The sequence below is a fragment of the Polistes fuscatus genome, unplaced genomic scaffold (assembly GCF_010416935.1).
Source record: "Polistes fuscatus isolate 324 unplaced genomic scaffold, CU_Pfus_HIC Scaffold8, whole genome shotgun sequence".
Taxonomy (NCBI): Eukaryota; Metazoa; Arthropoda; class Insecta; order Hymenoptera; family Vespidae; genus Polistes; species Polistes fuscatus.
The window spans coordinates 476357-497331 of record NW_025113162.1 but is presented as its reverse complement, the minus strand read 5'-3'; the positions used below and the strand labels follow the sequence as shown (position 1 = coordinate 497331).

The window sequence follows — 20975 nt, the reverse complement described above, 5'->3', positions numbered from 1 at the left end:
CGTATTCGACGATGGAACGGAGTAGCACAAACTTTTATTCGATCATCTAGAGTATTTTTCTTACGAGGAGCTACAATCCACGATATCGATCTGTCAAAATTTAATTTTTTCGTTCAATTTTCCAGAATGTTATTCTTATTTGAAAAAATAAAATTATTTAAAAAAAAAATCATTGTAACATTGAAATTTAACTTCAAATAATATCCCATAATCAATATATTTTTATCAATCAATATTTGTAAAATTGTAATTGATATTTTTTTACATAATCTTCTTAGTCATTGAACATTTTTAAATATTATTTTATACACATTATTGAAAATTCGAAAAACCATGAAAAATGTTTGTTAAATTCGTATTGATATTTTTAATAACTTTTGTTTATTTTAAAATACTTATTACCATTTAAAAAAAAAAATTATTACAAATTTCAACAGTACTCCAAAAGACATATCTGCATTACTTAATAAATTTCATCCTTAAAAAATAATAAATTTAATGTTAAATAATTTTGTTACTCGAAGCTAAATAAGATCGTTCCAAATAGAGACATCTTATATATTTCATAGAAGCTAATACTTTTACCTTATCTGCATAACATCACATAAATGTCTTCTGAAAAAAAGAAAAAACCTAAGGAGAGAAAGTGTATTGTCGTATTTGCTTAGCGTGTAACGTCAAAGGCTATACATATGGATAGATAGCAGGTGGATGTCCTACTTTTTTCATCGATGATCTTCTTAAAGGAATCTCCGGTATTATATATATACGTCTTTACATTTTTACTTGACGTCTTTACATTTTCACCTAAACATAGATACACTATATATACTTGTCGTGTCACATTGATCAAAGATACCAAAAAAAAAATATCCAAGTCTTTTCAAAATTCCAACCAAAAGTATTATATCAAACTCTGAGAATTCTTACGAACATTAACAAAACATTCCATTACGTATTTTATATTTCCCCTTCCCTTTCCTTTCCGTTTTTTCCCCTCTTTCCACTCATCTTCTCTTATTTTCTTAATTTTATAAACAAACTTATTATTATTATTATTATTAGAATAATTTTGTAAAAAGGATTTTCTTTTTTATTCCAACATGATTTTTTAATGAAATTTAACTCTTTCTCGTTTTTAATTTGAAAATATTTTTGAGATACCATCCCTATTGGATTATCAGCAATAATTGCGACACTAAGGAAGTTTCATAAGTAATGAAATTAAAAGTAAAAATAAAGAAAGAAAAGAAAAATATCTACGAGGTCGTTCTTTATTAAGAAGAAACGTCTTTATTCGAGTAATTTTGTTCATTGTGTAACCTCGATGTAACTTTCTCGAAACATTTAATCATTAAAACGAGGACAAGCGGATTAGTAGGGATTAGAAAAACGGCCGGAAAAGATGCACCCATTTTTTGTTCTCATCTTAAACACACACACACTCTCTCTCTCTCTCTGTCTCTTTTTTCTCTCTTTTTCTTCTTCTTCTTTCGTAATAATATTTCCATTGGTTGGACGGGTCTAAGCGTGGCTTCTAAGTTCATTAAACTTGTGTTTACAAAGTTTCTTTCTCTCTCGGTTGATGCTCCTTTAAGAATTATTCCTCAATCTAACTTTCATTCGAGATTATTCGAGCGTGGTATGAGCTTCCGTTTGACCTTGTCGAACGATCCAAGTAATAACCTTCCCGTCCGATAAATCTCAACGATAATAAACGATTAATCGATACTCTTGCTTTCTTTTTTTTTGTTTCAATCGTTTCTTCTTACTACCTACATATTAAAAAAAAAAAGAAATAAAAAAAGAAAAGAAAAAACTGAATGGAAAAGCTAACATTTCGCTGATTTGTTTAGATCGATGTAAATTTTATCGTATAATCGATTTAATTGAATCCAATCATAATCTTCGATATATAACATTTTATATTACTACTCGATATAGAATTGATTGCATAATCAAGATTATATGATATCTTTTTAGTTATCGTCTGTGAGATAATAAGTAAACGAAAAAACGAATAAGAGTGTGCACACACACAGACACGCGCGCATGCACACGTATATACGAAACGATTCGGGCAATTGTTAGCAGGAAATAAAAGAAGCAACACGGTAGTTCGTTATGACAGTTCGTTAGCTACGTAAATTGCCGACTCTTCGTTAATGGGTGGTTACCAATTATCGAATCGATTACTTCATCAGTTACAACTACAATTTTCTGTCCTAGTTTGTTGTGCCAGTCGGTGAAGGTACATAGTTGGTAGGTAGGTAGGAAGGTAGGTAGGTTGGTAGGTAGGTTGGTAGGTAGGTTGATAGGTAGGTAGGTAGGTAGGTAGGTAGGTAGGTTTGTACTGCAACAACGTGGAAGACACTACTTCGCCGTAAACCACGCTCGGATGCATGCTACTCTTCGTTGGAGGGCCATTAACGCGAAAATAAAGCAAATTACAGAAAATCCAATAACGGTTCGTGTCGTTATGAAGTCATTACAACAACGGACAAACACCGCTTTTAAGCTTTATACGACTTTATAAGCGTATAAACAATTTATTCCTTGAAGAAATAAAAATTAAGGGGAAAAAATAACGAATCGTCGGAAATTTCGAAATAATTTCATTTGCTCGTCAATATTGTTAATAATTAATAGTAAATATAATGTAAAATTCACATTACTCCCTGTATTAAATCACATTTTTTAAGTACAGTATTGTTTATTCGTGTTTATGTTATTATATAATATTTTATTGTTGTCTTTTTACTCTCCCTTTTACGGGTTTGAGTCACCTTTCTACCAATACATTCTCACACCTATCCACATAACCAATACTACAAAAGAGGTCACATCTGTTTTTTCGTCTATCTAGAATCAACAACACACGGTTTTTCTTTTTTCGAATAAATCATCAATCCATTTTATTAATCGTGCCCACATTGCTTGATTTTAATATTCTGACGGGAACTAATAATCCAACGTGGCTAAGCTGTTAACATTATACAATAATATTTTATAATAAATTTGTTACATTTATTTAAAATACTGTTTAACTTATTCAAATTACTAATTAAAAATTTAGGAAAATCGACATTCGTCTCGAAGCAGGCAAGGCAAGTTGCTTTCTCTTTGCTAAGGAACAAATATTTATTTTTAAAACACTCGACTGGCGAAAGAAAAAAACTTTTGTTTATAATCGATTGATTTTCCAAATCTCAACATGTATTTCTCGCGAGATAATTTAATCGAGGAGCGAATCTTCGAGTTCGTTAAAGTACCGTGTGGAATGGGCACGTTCATCTTTAAAATTTACGAGCACTGATAACTTTGCTAAAATGATTTTTATATTTTACATTACCAGCACTAGTTTTGATATATCAATCGTGCGTCGTAAAATAATTGCACGGTTCATTAAGTACCAATCGAAAGAATCACCGTGTTCGATACGAACGTGCATTAAATTCTGCGAGAAAAGTTAAATTTATGAATTCCCAGGAGAAAGAAAACGATCGAAGAAATTCTCGACGCACACATACACACACACACATACACACGTAGTCAAGAAAAAAAGAAGTGGAAAAGGTTAAAAAGCAAGAAGTAAATATTAGAAGCTATAAAAGATCGGCAATTGGAATTTTAGAACTCATAACCTGGTTCGATTCGAAAGAAATTGTCGTCGATGATGGCGAATAGAAGTAAAATGTTGTTTAGCAAAACCACCAATTTACCCTTCCCCCTCCCCTTTTTTTGTTTATTCTCCTTTTTCTCCTTATATTTTTTTTTTTTTCATTTTTTATACGAGCAATATTACATAACAGGAGAAAAGTTAATTCGCGTTTTATCCGAAGATATTAATTTTGATCTCTCACTCTCGTTGCGGCTACTCACTCTCTTTCTATCTTTTTATAAATACATATAACTCGTCATACGAAAAACGATATCGTTTCAGAAATGAGATGCAGAGGTCTACGATTTTTCCTGAGGTTTCGTTGATGTTGCATTTATTGTCGCGAATAAAGCACGATAATATGCACAGATTTAAATGAGCATTCTCTTCTTCTTTTTCTTCTTCTGCTTTTTCTTCTTCATCCTTTCTTCTTCTCCTCTTCCCTCATCTCATTCTCATCCTCATCATCGCGATCCGTATAAAAAGAAGAAAAAGAAGACAAGGGGGATGGATTTAATGGCGCTTTTCGAAGCACAGTCGTTAAAATAAAAAGAGCTATGAGAGGAACTGAAATTCGCGGAGCTTATCGTCCCCCGATAAGGAAGTAATATTTTATCTTTTTCTTTCTACCAAAAGCAAACCTCCTCTTCTCCTTTTCCGTTCTTCCTCAAACTTCCCCCACCTCCATACTTCTAAGCATCATCTTCATCACCTTCGCTACTACCATCATATGAATCATCTGAATTTTTTACTACTTTTCTTCTTTTCTCTTCTCTCGTTTTTTTCTTAAACTTCCCCCACTCCGTTCCAATCACCGCCATTTTCACCATCTTCACTTCTACTACCACCATACGAACCATCTGAATTTCCAATAAATTTGAAATCGAAATGTCTCTATTTACGACAGGCTGTAACTTTATATACGAGAGAAATCCATAGTATCGAGCTTATTCACACGATAAAATGATTTTATCCTTGATGTGTAAGGGTAAAGATGGTGCCATGTATCGGAACGTTAGAACTACATGACTCTGCGTAGTTTCGTTTCTTTCCGAAATGGAAGATAACCAAAATTTGCAATACCTCAATACCCCTTTCCTCTTTTAACCCTCTTCAGCCCATTCTTTAATTTAGCGCCTCGATGAAGTAACAAATTTCTCTCTTCTATATTTTTTTTTTTGGGCAACTTTTAAAACACGTCAAAAATTCGATGACGATAGTTCGATAGTACCTAATACTAATTTAATATATAATATAAAAAATAATAATAATATATTTATGTGGGGTTTTGAATTGTTTAAGAAGTATAAATATGAATGTGTGAATGGTATGAGTGTGAGAGTGATTGAAAGAAATGAAAGAATGCATCCGGTCGAGGATAAAGAAAGAGCGTTAGATAAGAATATTAGTTTTAGGTATAAGGTTACGCCGTCTGGACTTGTCGCCTTTGTATAGCTACATCGAAGCCTCCCGAACGTTCTCGATAATGTGAAATACCGGAAAAGCCTTTGTGCGTGGTTTGGAATGATCGGGAAGTTTCCAGGGGAATGACGAGAAACAACAGAAGACGATGGAGGGGATGTAGGGTATAAGTAGGCGACGGAAAGGACTGGTGGGGCGTTCTGCGTGCTGTGCGTTTTTCTGTGAGTTCGGTAATAATTGGCGAGTGATAAGTGTAACGGAGAGTACGGAAGACAACGGGGAACGGCGAAGGATTACGATAGGCGACGACGAGTCGGATTCAGGTGTTCCTTGCGGTTGTTTTCGGACGTAGAGAGTTACACTTATTGTTAATATATCGTAGCGTTAGGTCATTGGTTTTAGATTATAGATATTTACTATTTTATTTCTTACAAACATTATACCTTGTTAGTATTTATTAATAAATAAATACTTTACTATTACTTACCATTATAAATATATATCTCATCTCATTACGAAAATCTTACATATATAAATATAATATAATAATAATTAATTTAGTTTCCCTCTTTTTTTTTTTTAATTTTGGTATCACGATAAAGAATACAGAAAAGAAAATATATTTCTTTTCGTAACGAACAATTTTAAGGATTGTAATCACATTTTCTTTTCTCGAAAGTTATTTTCTAACTATCTCAATCCCCATCCTCTCTGTATAAAATGCGATTTCGATGCAGCAACGTTGCTTTATCGTTTAACAATAAGCGGCAGTATCTCGTCCTTGGTTCCCCGCATTCTCTATCGATATTCGATTTTTCTTGTATTTATTACCACAGTCGTTTTAAACATCCGGTAGGTAAAGGAAGTGAAATTTTCAAAACGCATATCAGCGAATGGCCATTGCGATATCCACACGTACAAATATTTGTGGTTATGTATTTATAAGGTGCGGCGGTAGGAGTGGGGGGTTGGTGATACGGGGAAGTGAGGTAGATGAAAAGTAGGAAGAAGGGTTGGGAATAAAGTATCGTTTGGTACGGAAGCCAGGGAAATTTATTTCTAACGAAAAAGCGAGTTAACTACCTGTGCAGGCTCGGTCGTTTCGTTTGAAATTCCTATAGCAAAAGAAATCAGTGAAAAATGTAGGTATTTATAAAGAAAGGATCACCAAAAATGCAATTATTTAGAAAATATTACTAATATTTAGAAAATAAATAGGTAAATATGTTTTGGACAAATTTTTTTACCGGCAAAATGCATTCTAAAGGGTTTTAAATAATTACAGAATATTTGGATATCTTTTGATTGTTGTAACCAACAAACTGTAAAAATTACAACAAAGTTTTGTTGACAAAAATAACCATTTGTAATTTTTAAAAAGTTATGATAAGAAGTATTTGTAATTTGTTTTTAATTTTATTTCTTTTTTTCTTGCTATCCAAACTCACTTTAATATAGTAAAAATAAATCCTGAAAATTTAGTTATTTTGTTTTAACTCGTAAATTGTAAAAAAATGCAACAAAAATTTCCAGATAAGAATTACCTTTTTTTTTATTAAAAATAAATTTTTGTTTAATTCTAATGCAAACTTTCTTATATTAATGAATTATGTTCCTTAACAATAGAGTGTCGAGAAATATAATTTAAAACGACTCAAGTAAACTTTGATTACATGTACTCGTTTGATTAAAATTTAAATAATCGTGTGATTACAGGTACAAAGTAGAGGTGGCCGGCAAGTCCCTGCCGGTATTGACGAATCTCGACAAGGGTCGTTACGGCGTTCTAATATTCGAGAACCTAAACAAGTACCTGCAAATGGACAAGTGGAATCGAGAACTATTGGACAAGTATTGTAGAGAATACTCGGTTGGAATCGTAGGCTTTGCTCCTCCTGGAGAAGAGAGTCTCGTTGGTGCCCAACTCAAGGGTTTTCCTCTCTTCATACATACGAATCTTCGACTAAAGGTTAGTTTCCATAGTATTCAATTTCTCCTATAATTTCCTTTCTAAAACTCGGGACAGACAATTTTCCAAAAATTTTCAAAAATAAAACGAGAACCACCAAGTAAGGCATTAACAAAATTTCTTCTATTTTCGTAAATACATTTTGTACACGACGATAAGATTGAGCCTCAATGTCTAAATATGAAAATGAAGATGAAAAACAAATTGAAGGAGAATAAGAAGAAGAAGAAGAAGGGTGTGGAAGTTGAAGTAGAAAGAAGAAGAAGGTAAAAAAAGAAAATAATAGAGATCACGCCACGAGGGCTGAAAACTCCGATCACAGAAAACTTTAAGTGGCAATCTCGTCGTGTCGTGACGAAACGACCGACTTTATTTCGTAGAAAACTTATGAGACTGCACTGTGAGCAAGAGTAAGAGCAAGGGTATACGAAATAAGAGTAAGAGTGAGAACGAAGAGAAATTCTCGTAAAGTAGAATAATAAAAGACGTTGTTACCTTCTAACCGACTCGCAGTACCTATCCTCTTTCTACTTACTACTACTACTACTGTACAACCACCAAAGCATAATACGTTCACGTGGCAATAGGAAAAATAGTGTTAAGCGATTCGTGGGAAAAGAACGTTACTGCGACGAATAAATTTGCATGCATCCCGTAGCACCGACAACGGTAATAATCTCCAAGCGATATCCACTTTATCGTTCCTTTTTACAAATTTATATCGCTATTATAACGAATAAAAAACAAAATAAGTAATAAAAAAAGAAAGAGGCGGAAAGAAAAAAAAGGGAGACTTTTTCTTCTCATATTTTTCATATACGCATTAAATTGGTTAACCATCGATAAGAGAACTTGTTTATCGTTTAATGGGGAAAGGATGTTAAAAATTAAAGTAAAGAATAAAACAAAGAAAGAAGAAAAAAAACTTAGAGAAGGATTAAAAAAGCAAACTTTTTCATATACGCATTAACATTTATTTAACTATTGATAAGAAAATTTGTTTATAATTTAACAGCGAAAGAGTGTTAAGAATAATGCTAAAGAATTAAAATAATAAAAAAGAAAGGGAAAGAAAAATTCTAATGCAACCACATAGATGGTCGTTTGCGATTAAACGAAAAACGCGATAATTAATTACGCATATATGCTATTTATGCTATATATATATATATATATATGTAGATACATTTAGGTATTATTACGTTCCTCTTTAATTCGCATCACCGCGCTCGAAAGTATAATAAAGGCTAGGATACCTACATACCTGCATTAAGTTTTTCTCATTATGAAACTTTTTTATTCTCTCTTTCTCTCTCTCTCTCTCTTTCTCTTTGCATTTACAGGGCTCATAATACCTCGAATCGTAAACGTTATTGTATCAGGGATTTATTCGACCAACTAATTTAACTCAAAGTTTAAATACCTTTATTCCTCATATTTCCGTTCCTATCATCTACTCGTGACTTATCCTTTTACGTAACAGAATTGTAATAAAATCTCATTGAACACACGAGAAACAAACAGAAGAAAAGACAGACAGATACGGAAATGTTGTTCACTTTTTCTATACGATAACTGTCAAGAAAAAATGTTAAAAGAAATGAGTTGGTTTAACTGAGAAACGAAACGAAATGAAATCAGTTTTTCATTCTAACACAGGACGCCCAGTTAAACGCAGCATCTCCTATTCTACGATTAACCAGATCCGGAGAAACAGCCTGGGGACCACTTCCTGGTGGTGACTGGACCATTTTTCAAGCCAATCACAGTACCTACGAACCGTTGGCCTGGGCACACAGGGACAGCCTCGACTATCCAACCAACAAAAGCCCTCTGGCTACTGTCATTCAGGTGAGACGATCCTTATTGGACTTTCGTGTCACGTCTAACTCTTTTTCTTCTAGCTACGACAGTTACCGAATTAATGCTAGTTCTGTTCGCGATTCCAAGCATTACCATTCATTTGTATCGAAGCTTACGTGACTATCGAACTCTCTATTTTACTGTAATTAATCGCTCGTTACATAATTCCAAATTTTTTTTTTATCTTTTTGTTATCAGACAATGATAGAAAATCGATGTTTCATTTCCTTCGTTTCTCATATATTTCTTATCCAGAAATAAAAATATTCTCCTACGAGAGAGAGTTCGTGTTATTTGAAGAAAAATAAATTGAACGTCTTATTCTTATTAGCAGTCTCTTTTGCTCAAAAATTTATTTCTTAGTAAATCTAATTTAAAGCAGAAATATATTACATTCATTACACTTATCCGAACACACATTTTAGGATTTTATATTCGAGAAATATGATAGATAGGAATTTATATTTATTTGGTCATAATCGATGTAGAATTGGATAATACATACGTGCTGATATTTTATTCAAAATATTCGATCCAATAAATATTAACACCATAAAAATAGAATAAAATTTTCATTTGATACAAGGAGAAGACGAATAACTCGTAGCTCGTAGCTTTCTTGCTACTAGAAAATCCGATAACATTGAGAATGGTGACGTTGAGAATCGAGAATATTGAGATAAAGTAATTCAGCTCGAGACAAAGTAATCAAATTGAGAAAAAATGCAGTTTGTTAGTAAGATACTTTTTTGGTGAGGTAACTTTTCTCGGACTTCTCGCAATTTTTATTTTCTCGAGACGTAAAAGAGAGTAGGTTGGGAGCTTGGGTAGATACCGGTAAGAGAGGTGGGGAGGGAGGAGAAGAAAACAAATGAGGAATTTTCATGGAAAAGAAGAGAAACGTGAGCACAGCACCACCATACGAGTAAACCGTGTGGTATCGTGAAGGGGCTCGAAACAATTCGTAAAGCTCTATTACTTGGCGTTTACGATCGCTTCAGGAATTTTGGATTACGAGATTCCTTGAAGCAACAGAGGAGTTGGGATGAAAGAGAGAAAAAGAGAGAGAAAAGAAGAAGAAAGATTCGTTTTGCTTTCTCCAGGGGTTGATGCGAACCTACAACGCTCGAGGGGGATGTTCTTTTTCTACGTCGTCGTACTATGCAAAAATGGCTGGGTAGTGATTTCACGGAACTCGGAGGAAAAAACTTTTGCGACACTTTGAATTATTTATCTCTTTTTGCTCTACGATATTTCTCTCTCTCTCTCTCTTTTTACAATTTATTTTTTATCTCCTTCGATAGAAACTTGCTGAATATTAAAAATCAATCGGATTATCGAAATCGGGATGGAATTTATCGACAACTTCTGTAACACGATGGTATTAAATCAATGTTGTAAATTTGATTACGTCTCTTCTTTTCGTTCGCGAGCGAGCAAGCAGGCAAGCGAACGATCCAATACAAATGTTGAGTCGGATAGAGAAGGAAAGTTAAGAACAAAGTCGTAGGAAAGAAAATTTATAGTGAAATTATGCGCGTAGATAAGTTTATGGTGAATGGTAATACGCGTTATATATGATTTCAATAGACAGTGAAATAAAACGGTACAAAGTGACATTTATTTTTATAGCTAGAATATATACATTGGTGCATACATATGTAGAAACGTCTCTGAAAACGTTCTACTATGACATTTCATGTATTATATATGAATATTACATACGCTCGATAGTCTCATTTCTTTTGTCTAGTATTTTTTCCTCTCTTTCTCTTTCTCCGTATACTACTTCATACACCATTTCTAATATACATGTTACACACGTTCACACACACGTATACACACGTGTTATACAAGTTCATATCAATTGTATGTAAAAATCTGTGGACGGAGAAGTTGGGTGGAAGGAAGATAAACTTATTTCCGTATTCCCAGATGAATTTCTTCCTCCGTGATAAGTTGGAGGAAACGTTAGCGTCGTCGCATTTGATAAGAGAAACCGATCCACAGTGGCTCGCGCTCGGCTAACTACGTGAACGTCAAACGTTAACATTGATTTATGGACGTCGTCGTTGTGATTTCGGTGCCTCGGAGGAGAATACTGTGCTACTATGCTTTGTGCACCTTCTCTTCTCACTCTTTCTCTACATTTATATATAACGGTATACGTGTGTAGGTATTACGTACACGAAAAGAGGATAAAGCTTTGTTAGGAATAAAGAGAGAGAGAGAGAGAGAGAAAGAAAGAGAAGCAGGAGTAAAGCTGATCAACGAACAAAATAAATTGGTGGCTTCTCCCAGTGCTTGGTACGAAACAAGTGAACCACGGCGTTGCTCATTAATCGAATGAACCAACGGCTGATTGGCTCCTGATTTAATTAACTGACTACCTGCGATACTTTACCCTCTCTGTTCCTCTTCTGCAATCCACCCTTTTCGGTAATGGGGTTTATCAGTGAGATTATTATTGTTGTTTACTGCTAACAAGCTCGGTTCATAGCAAATTCCATACACTGCGAGGAAGAAGATAGGGAGAGAGTGAGAGAGAGATAGAGAGAGAGAGAGAATTACCATCGGACAACACAATTAACAGCTCACGTGCTTGCGATTACGTTCGATCCTCTTCGGCATCGATGTTAACATTATCATTTAAGCGAATCCATTGAAACAACAGTGTTCAAGTGTCGGATTTATCGTTCATAGATTAGTCTCATTACAAATCACATTTGTTTCAACAGGATCATGGAAGATACGACGGCATTCAAAGAGTCCTATTCGGTGGTGGTCTAAGATTTTGGTTGCACAAGTTGTTACTCCTCGATTCGCTCTCGTACCTTTCGCACGGTCAACTGAGTCTAAGCTTGAATCGTATGATTCTTGTTGACGTAGACGATATATTCGTCGGTGAGAAAGGTACGAGATTGAAGAGGGACGACGTGATGGCTTTGCTAGCAACGCAACAAAAGATTCAAGCACTGGTTCCGGGGTTCAAATTCAACTTGGGGTTTTCCGGGAAGTATTTTCATCACGGGATAGCAGAGGAAAATTTGGGGGACGATATGCTTCTGGAGAACGTCGACAGGTGAACAATTATTTTAATCAAATATTATATTATCATTTGTCGTGGTTTATCCTTTCATAGTTAAATTTTGCTAGTAGAATTAGTTGAATTTCATAATTATATATGCGAAGGTTACTACGTGTAGTATATTTTACCTTGTTAATCTAACTCGTAGATTTACGTGGTTTTCCCACATGTGGAACCATCAACAACCCCATCTTTACGAGAATGTGACCCATCTACAATTGGACATGGCACTGAACAAACAATTCGCAAAGGACCACGGAATACCAACGGTAAGCGGATACAGCGTAAGTCCTCATCATTCAGGCGTTTATCCGGTCCACGAAGGCCTCTACGAGGCTTGGAAAAGAGTTTGGAACATCAAGGTCACTAGCACGGAAGAATACCCCCATTTAAGGCCAGCACGTTTAAGACGCGGTTTCATTCATCGTAACATCATGGTAAGTGTAAAGGATTTGTGTATATACTTGGAAATACCTATACGATCAAGACGAAGACGACAAGACGTGAATATCTAGGTCTGGGCCAATGTACACGAGCCTGACCTATTAAATTGTCAGATCGATATTCCTATATTCGTCACTTTCACACGACACTTTATATTATAGTTACTCAGTCATCACTTATTAATAACTCTTTGATACTTTTCAACAAGAACGAGTACTTATAAATGAGGACGTTAGCACATATAAAATCGTTCAAAATTCATTTCTTAATTCTTAAATTCAACCATCAAAATCTCACGCTAATTATCATACGAAAGTAGACACACACAAAAAGTCATTTTATTATTAATTTGCTACAGCAATTATTTATATTATAAAATATATGAAATACATGAAATAGATTTTTTCTACCTTTTTTATACACCGTTATAATTACCGGCACAGTTGGAAGGAAAAAATTAGATTAATTAACCATCGTTCAAATTAATTATTCTACCGTCTTTTTTGTGTGTTTCTTCTTTTATATATATATATATAATTTTTATTTAAATTACGAATAAATTCACTAGAATCTTACTTTTTATTTCTTACAAGGTACTACCCAGACAGACGTGCGGCCTTTTCACTCACACCATCTTTATAGAAAGGTACCCAGGCGGAAGGGATAAGTTGGACGAATCGATACAGGGCGGCGAACTCTTTCAAACGATCGTTTATAATCCTGTAAGCGAAGCGTAAACTCTACCTCCGTGCAACCCCTTTCTCCTCCTCCTCCTCCTCCTCCTTCTTCCACCACTCTTCCATAGTACCTACACAACTTTGAACATACTCGTTGATTAATCGTCCAATCGTTAATTGCGATCTTTCACTTTTTTCCAGATAAATATTTTTATGACACACATGTCCAATTATGGAAACGATCGTTTGGCACTGTATACCTTCGAATCCGTAATCAAGTTTATTCAATGTTGGACAAATTTGAGATTGTCGAGTGCACCGCCGCTTAAACTCGGTGAACATTATTTTCAACTTTATCCCGAAGAAGCCGATCCTGTGTGGGGTGTAAGTTGAACAATTCTTTTTTAATACTTAACTTTATGAAAAAATATTCAATTCAGAATTCCTATTTTTTTTTTTACTCAAAGTACGTTGTCATTGTAAAATTTTCAGATTCCTCTTACAATTAAACGAAAATAGGAAAAATAATATTTTTAAAATGGAAAAATTGTTTCCAACATTGCGCCATATCTTTTTTTTTTTTATTATCAAGAAATAGTGTTATTATACTATATAAAATATAACCTAGACTTAAAAAAAAGTCGGGACCATGTATATGATTAAACAAATAATAATTTTATGATGACAAAATAAATAGGATATAAAAAAAAAATACAGAATACATTTGTATAAGTTATTTTTGTCAATATTATAGTTGAAATCATTGACCTTATGGCGTGAGTCATTGTTCTTATTCGAAATTTTATAGAATCCGTGCGACGACCAAAGACATCAAAAAATCTGGTCGAGAAACAAAACGTGTGATCAGCTGCCAAGATTCTTAGTCATAGGTCCTCAAAAAACTGGTACCACTGCACTCTATACTTTTCTGTCCATCCATCCGGCCATAAGCAGTAATTTACCCAGCCCAGACACTTTCGAAGAAATACAATTTTTCAATGGGAAAAATTATTATAAAGGTTTAGATTGGTTAGTTGATAAATAAAATTTTAATTAAATTCATTTACTATCTCAAAAATTATCATTATTATACTAATGTTCTTTACTTTCTGATCTCAGGTATATGAGTTTCTTTCCGGCATCAAAAAACGAAAGTTCTAGGTATCTTTTCGAAAAATCAGCAACCTATTTCGATGGCGAATTGGTTCCAAGAAGGGCGCATGCACTTTTACCAAGAGCTAAACTCATTACAATATTACTTTCGCCAGCACGAAGAGCTTATTCGTGGTATCAACATACTAGAGTTCATGGTGACCCTGTAGCAAATAATTATTCCTTTCATTCGGTCATTACAGCCAGTGATACGGCTCCAAAACCATTAAGAGATCTTCGAAATAGGTATAATTTCAGAATCTCATTTAAAAGAATTTGTTTAATTATAAATATTTATGCATATACATAAAAAATAATTTCTAATTACAGATGCCTCAATCCCGGCAAGTATGCTCAACATTTAGAAAGATGGTTGTCGTTTTATCCACCTCAGCAATTGCAAATCATCGATGGCGAACAATTGCGACAAAATCCAGTAGAAACATTGCACGAATTGCAAAGGTTTCTTAAAATCACTCCGGCATTTAATTATTCCTCGCATCTCAGGTATGATCCTAAAAAAGGATTCTTTTGTCAAGTTACCAATGAGGATCGTACTAAGTGTCTTGGAAAGAGCAAAGGACGTCAGTACCCACCGATGGAGGATAAATCCTATAAATTCTTACAAGTTAGTTATGAAAAGTATTAAACATTTTTCTACGTCAATATAATATACGTAATAAAAATATATATAAGAAAATAGAGTAAATCACAATAAATTCATATGAATTTCGAATTTTCTATTTTTTGCTTAACATGGTGGTACTCTTGCGAAATTATTAAAACTAAAGATTCATTTTTCTTGTTTTTCTCTTTCAGAGATATTACTTGTCACACAACACGGCCCTTGTAAAATTATTAAAACGACTAGGATCCAGAACGATTCCACAATGGTTGAAGGAAGATCTGACCGATACGGTGATGACCTAGCAAACGCCGATCGCATGAAACACAGCTATATCTCGATTTCAAGCTTGGATTCTCGCTTCCGCGGTACACGAGATACGTCGTTTATTGGTGGAAGACTTGTAAATTATTTGTACATTAAAATATATTTCGCTGGATTACAACATCCTAATCGGAGAAGGACCATAACCAGTGAAGTGGTGGCCTAACAAATCGATGAAAACCTGCAAAGCTACTAGTCACTAAACGATTTAACAGTTACATGTCAATGCAACTGTCAATCGTTGTTAAGCTAATAGTACTATTATTAACGTTATATTATATAATAATTATATATATATAATTATTATTATCGTTGTTGCGTCATTAAAGTTAGGAAGGGTTTTGAGAAGAGGCCTCTCTAACTCGAACTCGCAGAACACGATCTGCGTTATATCTTCGTTGTCAGGATGAACAAAACAATGTCTTGATAATTCTTACTTTGTTTGGATCAGAAAGAAATTTAAACTAAATTGTAATATTTTCATGTTCATTTTTATATCAAACGAATGCTTCATATTTTTCTATCGAGCTTGATTTTCTCTTTCAAACAAAAAATACATCGCGGAGGAACGATTACGAAAATTTGTGAAAAAAGAAACATAATTGTGTATCGAATGATTATAAAAAATAATATCTACGTGAAGTTGGAAGAAATATTAAAAATAATATGTTCTTTCTGAACCAAACAGAGTATTTCGAAGAGTTCGTCAACTTAATAATTCTATCGAGGTATTATCTGTCCAAAAACAACATGTTGCTGTGTTTAAAAAATGATTAATCCTCGCTCGAACGAACGAACGATCGATCGATCTACCCATTGATCAAACTTAAATAATTAAAAAAACAAAAAGCCAGTCTCTCATCTAGCGATCGATCGTTCATTACTATCACACTCGAAATATCGTCCAAGCGAATGAAACGCATATTTTGGGCTGTCAGATTAGTTCCTTTCTAGCCCATCTACTTTCGGAGACACAGTGTATGTTAATTCTCGTTGTATAAGCATATTTTGGGAAAACCAAAAACAAAAACAAAAAAAAATCTATCATGATTTTTGTATATTTTGACAATACTATTCTTGGTACCGACGATGAGAGTAATGATCAATAAAAGAGGTGTATGATCGCGTCCGTTTGTACATTAATGTAATATTGTAATACACTATTTTGATGTCAACGCGTGTAGGTGTAAAATATTAGATTTTAACGAACAAAATTAGATCAATTATAGGAAAAGCTTGGGATGAAATTTGGATTGAAGATTAAAAATTTCCGAAGATAAAAAATGCATTCGCGCGATGAAATTCGTATTCGCTTGCAATAATCGATGGAACACTTTTAAAACGCTCTCTGAATATTTTTTAGTCTATTTAATGAAAAAAAAAAAAAAGAAAAAAAGCAAGAAAAAGAAGGCACCTATCAAAGTTTGGACATTTGTTTTAATTAATATTGAAAATCAACAATTTGACTGGTAAATATGAAATCATAATACGTGAGCTGTGTTGTAATGTATCATCCCATACAGCAATATGTCCAATTTATTATTCCTGTGTCGTTTATTTGATTGATAACGATTCTATGACAGCAATTAGTCAATGATAATGACGAATTGCTCGTTTTGGAAATATACGATCAAACACCTGCTATGTTATTGTACTTTCTCTGATAGAATCGTTAATAAGGCTACATTACTTATATACGAATTTTTGCAATCGAGAATAGTGCTACTATTATATATATACACACACACATACACACATACATACGATGTACATTGTATATAAAATTTTATTTAATTTATTATCAACTCTTCCCCCTGCAATTATATAAAGTTCAATTTTAAATGTTAATCAATCGATGAACAAAAATTTACGATTTTAACATTTACATTGGATTGACAAATTTTTATTGTATGCGTCATTGTCATAAATCTTTTTTAAAATATTCTTTAAAAAAATATCAGTATCGTAATATTATTAAGAAAATATTATTATATTGACACACAAATTTGATGTAAAAAAAAAAAATATATTATTATTATCGTTGATTATCACGAGCCTAAGACGAGTTATAAGGCTCCCGTCCAAAACGAGCAATCGAGCAAAAAAAAAAAAAAGGAAATACAAAAATAAGAAGGACGAAAGTTCGCATTCGCAAAAATCTTTTAAGTACAATGACGTCGTCTAACGGATAATTTTATTTTTTTAAATAAGGCGAAATTCCTTTGGCCATATTATCTTTAAACATTTTATCTGATTACTACTATCTTGTTACGTTTGTATATTTGTTTCCATTTTTATACTGCCGTTAAATTGTGCCATTTGTGGACGTTTTAACGATAAACCTTGTACAAAATTTCTTGTTAATAATACAATAACAATAATAATGATACTAATAATTAATATTAATATTAATAATTAATAATATTAAGAATATTAATAATTAAGAATAACAATAGTAATAGTAAATATAATAATTAGTAACAGCGATGGATTATTATTATACAAATGATGATCGATCTATTTTGTCGAATCGTGCCATTTTACCGTGTTGTATATAATAATTGTATTATCATATTAAAATGATGACATAAAACAAACACACACATACAGACAAACATACACGTTGGATTTTGTAGTTAATGTTATTGAAATTTTCATTCGGCACGGCGGCCGTAACAGTTTTATTATTTATCGCCGCCTGACAATAATATGTGACAAAACCAAAAAACGGAAACATAATACCATGGAAAAAATAATAATAATATCTATATCCCGAATTGTACAAAAAAAAAGAATTAATAGTTGATACTATTATATTTCTATTTTTTTCCGTTTTCCATGTAATTTTATTCCAAATTATTTAATATTTATATTGTTCCTTTTTTTCTATGAAGAATCAATCAATCTTTTAAAAATTCATTATTTACAATTGTTTTTATGTAGATAAAGAAGATAACACATGTATTTTTATTTTTTTTTATGTCAAATAATGTAATAATAAAATAATATATTTTTTTATTTTATTCGTTCAAATTATTTTCAATCTGAATCGATTTTTGCGTTTTAAAATGAGAAAGACAAGATGAGGAAGCATTTTCGAAAAAGTTTCGCTTTAATAGACTGTTACGAATGAGAAGAATCGCCGTTATCCTAGATTTACAAAAAAAATGCGTTTAAAATGTGTGTACGGCACCTTAAATAACGACCTTGATTATTTAACTTATGATTACTCTATTGTAAAATATTGTAATAACTGTACGGAATAGGCCATAAGTTCTAATAAAATAATTATTTAAAACGGTCTCGTATATAAGAAATACAACATCGATCACACTTGAAGAATATAAAATTATGAAGATAATTATAAAGTATTTTTTGTTTCCTTTTTAATTTTACGATATGCCATAAAATCGAATGAAACATGCATTTATTTTATCTCACGTTTCAGTACCACAGACTTAATGAAAATTACATATCATGTAAGAATTAATTCTGTATAAAATTCTTTTTTTTGTTCCAGTTCATTGAACTCTTGTTTATCCAATTCTTCACGCAAGTTCATAAATTTTTGAGTTCTTCGTAATTGATACTCATTTTTAATAGTAATTTCATTATCATTGTTTTCTTTAATATCAACGTAACAACTTAAATTCAGTTTGCGCCGAATTTCTTTTGAATGATGAGAAATATTTGGAGAATGTTGCAAATTAGTTTCAGAGAAATATTTTCTGCTATTCGCAAGATCGATATCGATCCTATCACCGTTAGCAAATTGATCCTGTGACGAGATCAAATTGTACCCAGAAAGAGTATATATTTGTCTTAATTTGTGCACTTTTCTTCCTATGATGATTAGGATAAATGATTAGAATGAATTTTTTACAAATTTTTATCTTTAATCTAACGACTTACTCGATGATGCAGACCTGATGATTGCGAAGGATCAGACAATTCTTCATTTTTCATGGTCGCTATCTTGTTCAAATAATTTTCTTTAATAAATTCATCTTCCTCTAATCGCGACAACTCGTTTTGAGGTTGATAAGAATTTTCTCCAGTAAATTTAATAGATAATAAATTTGTATTATTTATAATCGATTCTTCGTATTTATCGCATGTAATATTTTTATCGGAAAACCTTTTTGTCATTTCAAGACTAATCGTAGATTCGTTAACTTTAAAAATTTGCGATCTGTGCTTAAGAAAACCGAAAACTTGTAGAATTAGAAGTAAAGGTGTTAGAGTGACAGTCACTAGTCCCATCAAAACAATTAAAGAAATTAATTGCCAGGAAAGATTTAATAAACGAAACTGTGTGCTAGCATTTTGTTCTGATACACAGAATGGTGCCAAGACGTTTGCGAAAAAACCACAAATTAGATGAATCGCTATGATATTGCAGTGATCTAAATCTCTATAAAATATCAATCTGGATATCAAATAAAAAATAACTCCTCCTAAATAACCTAATCCGATAGACATCAAATGAGAATATTTGTTGGAAGCACTTGAGATCATAATTAGGCCAACAATTAAACCTTGAACGCATCTTAATGTTGTCCAATGATCGATAGATCGTTTAAATGTTAAATGAAGGATCATGAAACAAAGTGAACAGCAACATGCTGCTATTAAATTGTTAATAACAGTATTTATATTATTTGATGTATCATTCTCCGAGGTTGATAAAGACAAATTCTGGAAAGAATAAATTAGTATAATTATGAAGAAATACATAAAATATATATGTAAAGTAAATAAAAATATTTTACTAGGAGACCAACGAAGATCAAAAATAAACCCAAACAAGTGGTACTCAAAAGGAACGAAGGTAAATTTATTCTATCAATATTCTTTGCTTTAAATATATAATTTTTTCTTGATAATATCAAATAAATGATCAAACCAGAGAGACCACCAACAACATGAACAATTCCTGATCCAGCATGATCACGAAAATAAACTCTGACGTCGTACAGTTTACCTTTTACGATCCATCCTTCTGGCATTAAAGACCAACGAATAAGAAAAGGTTGAACTAAACCAGCCAAGAGTAAATTTACCAGGAAATGAGCAATAAAGCATATATTTTCAGTCATACTAATCATATAAATAGCTGATGTCATTATGACAACTTGCCAACCGATTAGAAATTCTTCCTTCTTTATCAAAAAGTTCTCGAAACTATAATAATCACCGTAGATAAAGCTGTACACGTCAGCATCGAATATCACAAGAAAACCAATCGTAAAATAAGCAATTGTGGTACAGCAGATATCTTTGATATTTTTAAACAAAATTAAATTCAAATTGTCCTGCTTTGACACAGAACTAATTTGTAATAGAACATATCCTATTCGTGACAGGATCGTTAAAATTATTCGAGTGGTATAATTCGAAAAATAAACATAACGATAAAATTCATTGACTTTTAGTAAAGGATTGGAAAAGGTTTCGTTGGAAGGGTTAGGATTATTCGGATACATGACACTATTCTTTAATATTATCATAATTTTTAATACTATCGATATTGCACTATTTCAAATAATAACAAAAAACAAAAACAAAATACATTGGTAAATACTATAACCACTATTCGATAAGTGACCTAAACAGTTTTCTGCAATATTAGCAAATGGTAATAATTTATATATATCATATTTAATTTGAAAAAAGAAAGTCAACAATATTAATCTTAACAATCAAAAATTTCTTTTAACCTTTTGACTGCGCCGCGATCTCGGAGGAAT

The 20975-nt window shown here is 32.5% G+C and overlaps 2 protein-coding genes across 4 annotated transcripts in view; one reads left to right on the top strand and one right to left on the bottom strand.

Moving 5' to 3' along the window:
* Positions 1 to 15221, top strand: part of LOC122524733 (bifunctional heparan sulfate N-deacetylase/N-sulfotransferase) — a 324826-nt gene extending 309605 nt beyond the window's left edge. For all 3 annotated transcript variants that reach the window (XM_043647139.1, XM_043647142.1, XM_043647140.1), the window contains 10 exons: positions 6800 to 7052; positions 8712 to 8903; positions 11654 to 11997; positions 12152 to 12440; positions 13041 to 13169; positions 13326 to 13508; positions 13933 to 14153; positions 14244 to 14522; positions 14607 to 14904; positions 15096 to 15221. In XM_043647139.1, coding sequence (XP_043503074.1) covers positions 6800 to 7052; positions 8712 to 8903; positions 11654 to 11997; positions 12152 to 12440; positions 13041 to 13169; positions 13326 to 13508; positions 13933 to 14153; positions 14244 to 14522; positions 14607 to 14904; positions 15096 to 15206 — 2299 coding nt within the window. In that variant the 3' untranslated portion in view covers positions 15207 to 15221. The remainder of the gene's footprint in view (positions 1 to 6799; positions 7053 to 8711; positions 8904 to 11653; positions 11998 to 12151; positions 12441 to 13040; positions 13170 to 13325; positions 13509 to 13932; positions 14154 to 14243; positions 14523 to 14606; positions 14905 to 15095) is intronic.
* Positions 15222 to 18555: 3334 nt separating this feature from the next.
* On the bottom strand, positions 18556 to 20711 carry LOC122524923 (ammonium transporter 1 member 3-like). The gene is made up of 3 exons (XM_043647444.1): positions 19998 to 20711; positions 19138 to 19923; positions 18556 to 19068 (listed from the first exon to the last, which is right to left on the bottom strand). Exons 1-3 carry the CDS (start codon positions 20709 to 20711, stop codon positions 19048 to 19050), a joined length of 1521 nt encoding a protein of 506 aa, XP_043503379.1. The 3' UTR covers positions 18556 to 19047.
* Positions 20712 to 20975: the final 264 nt, after the last annotated feature.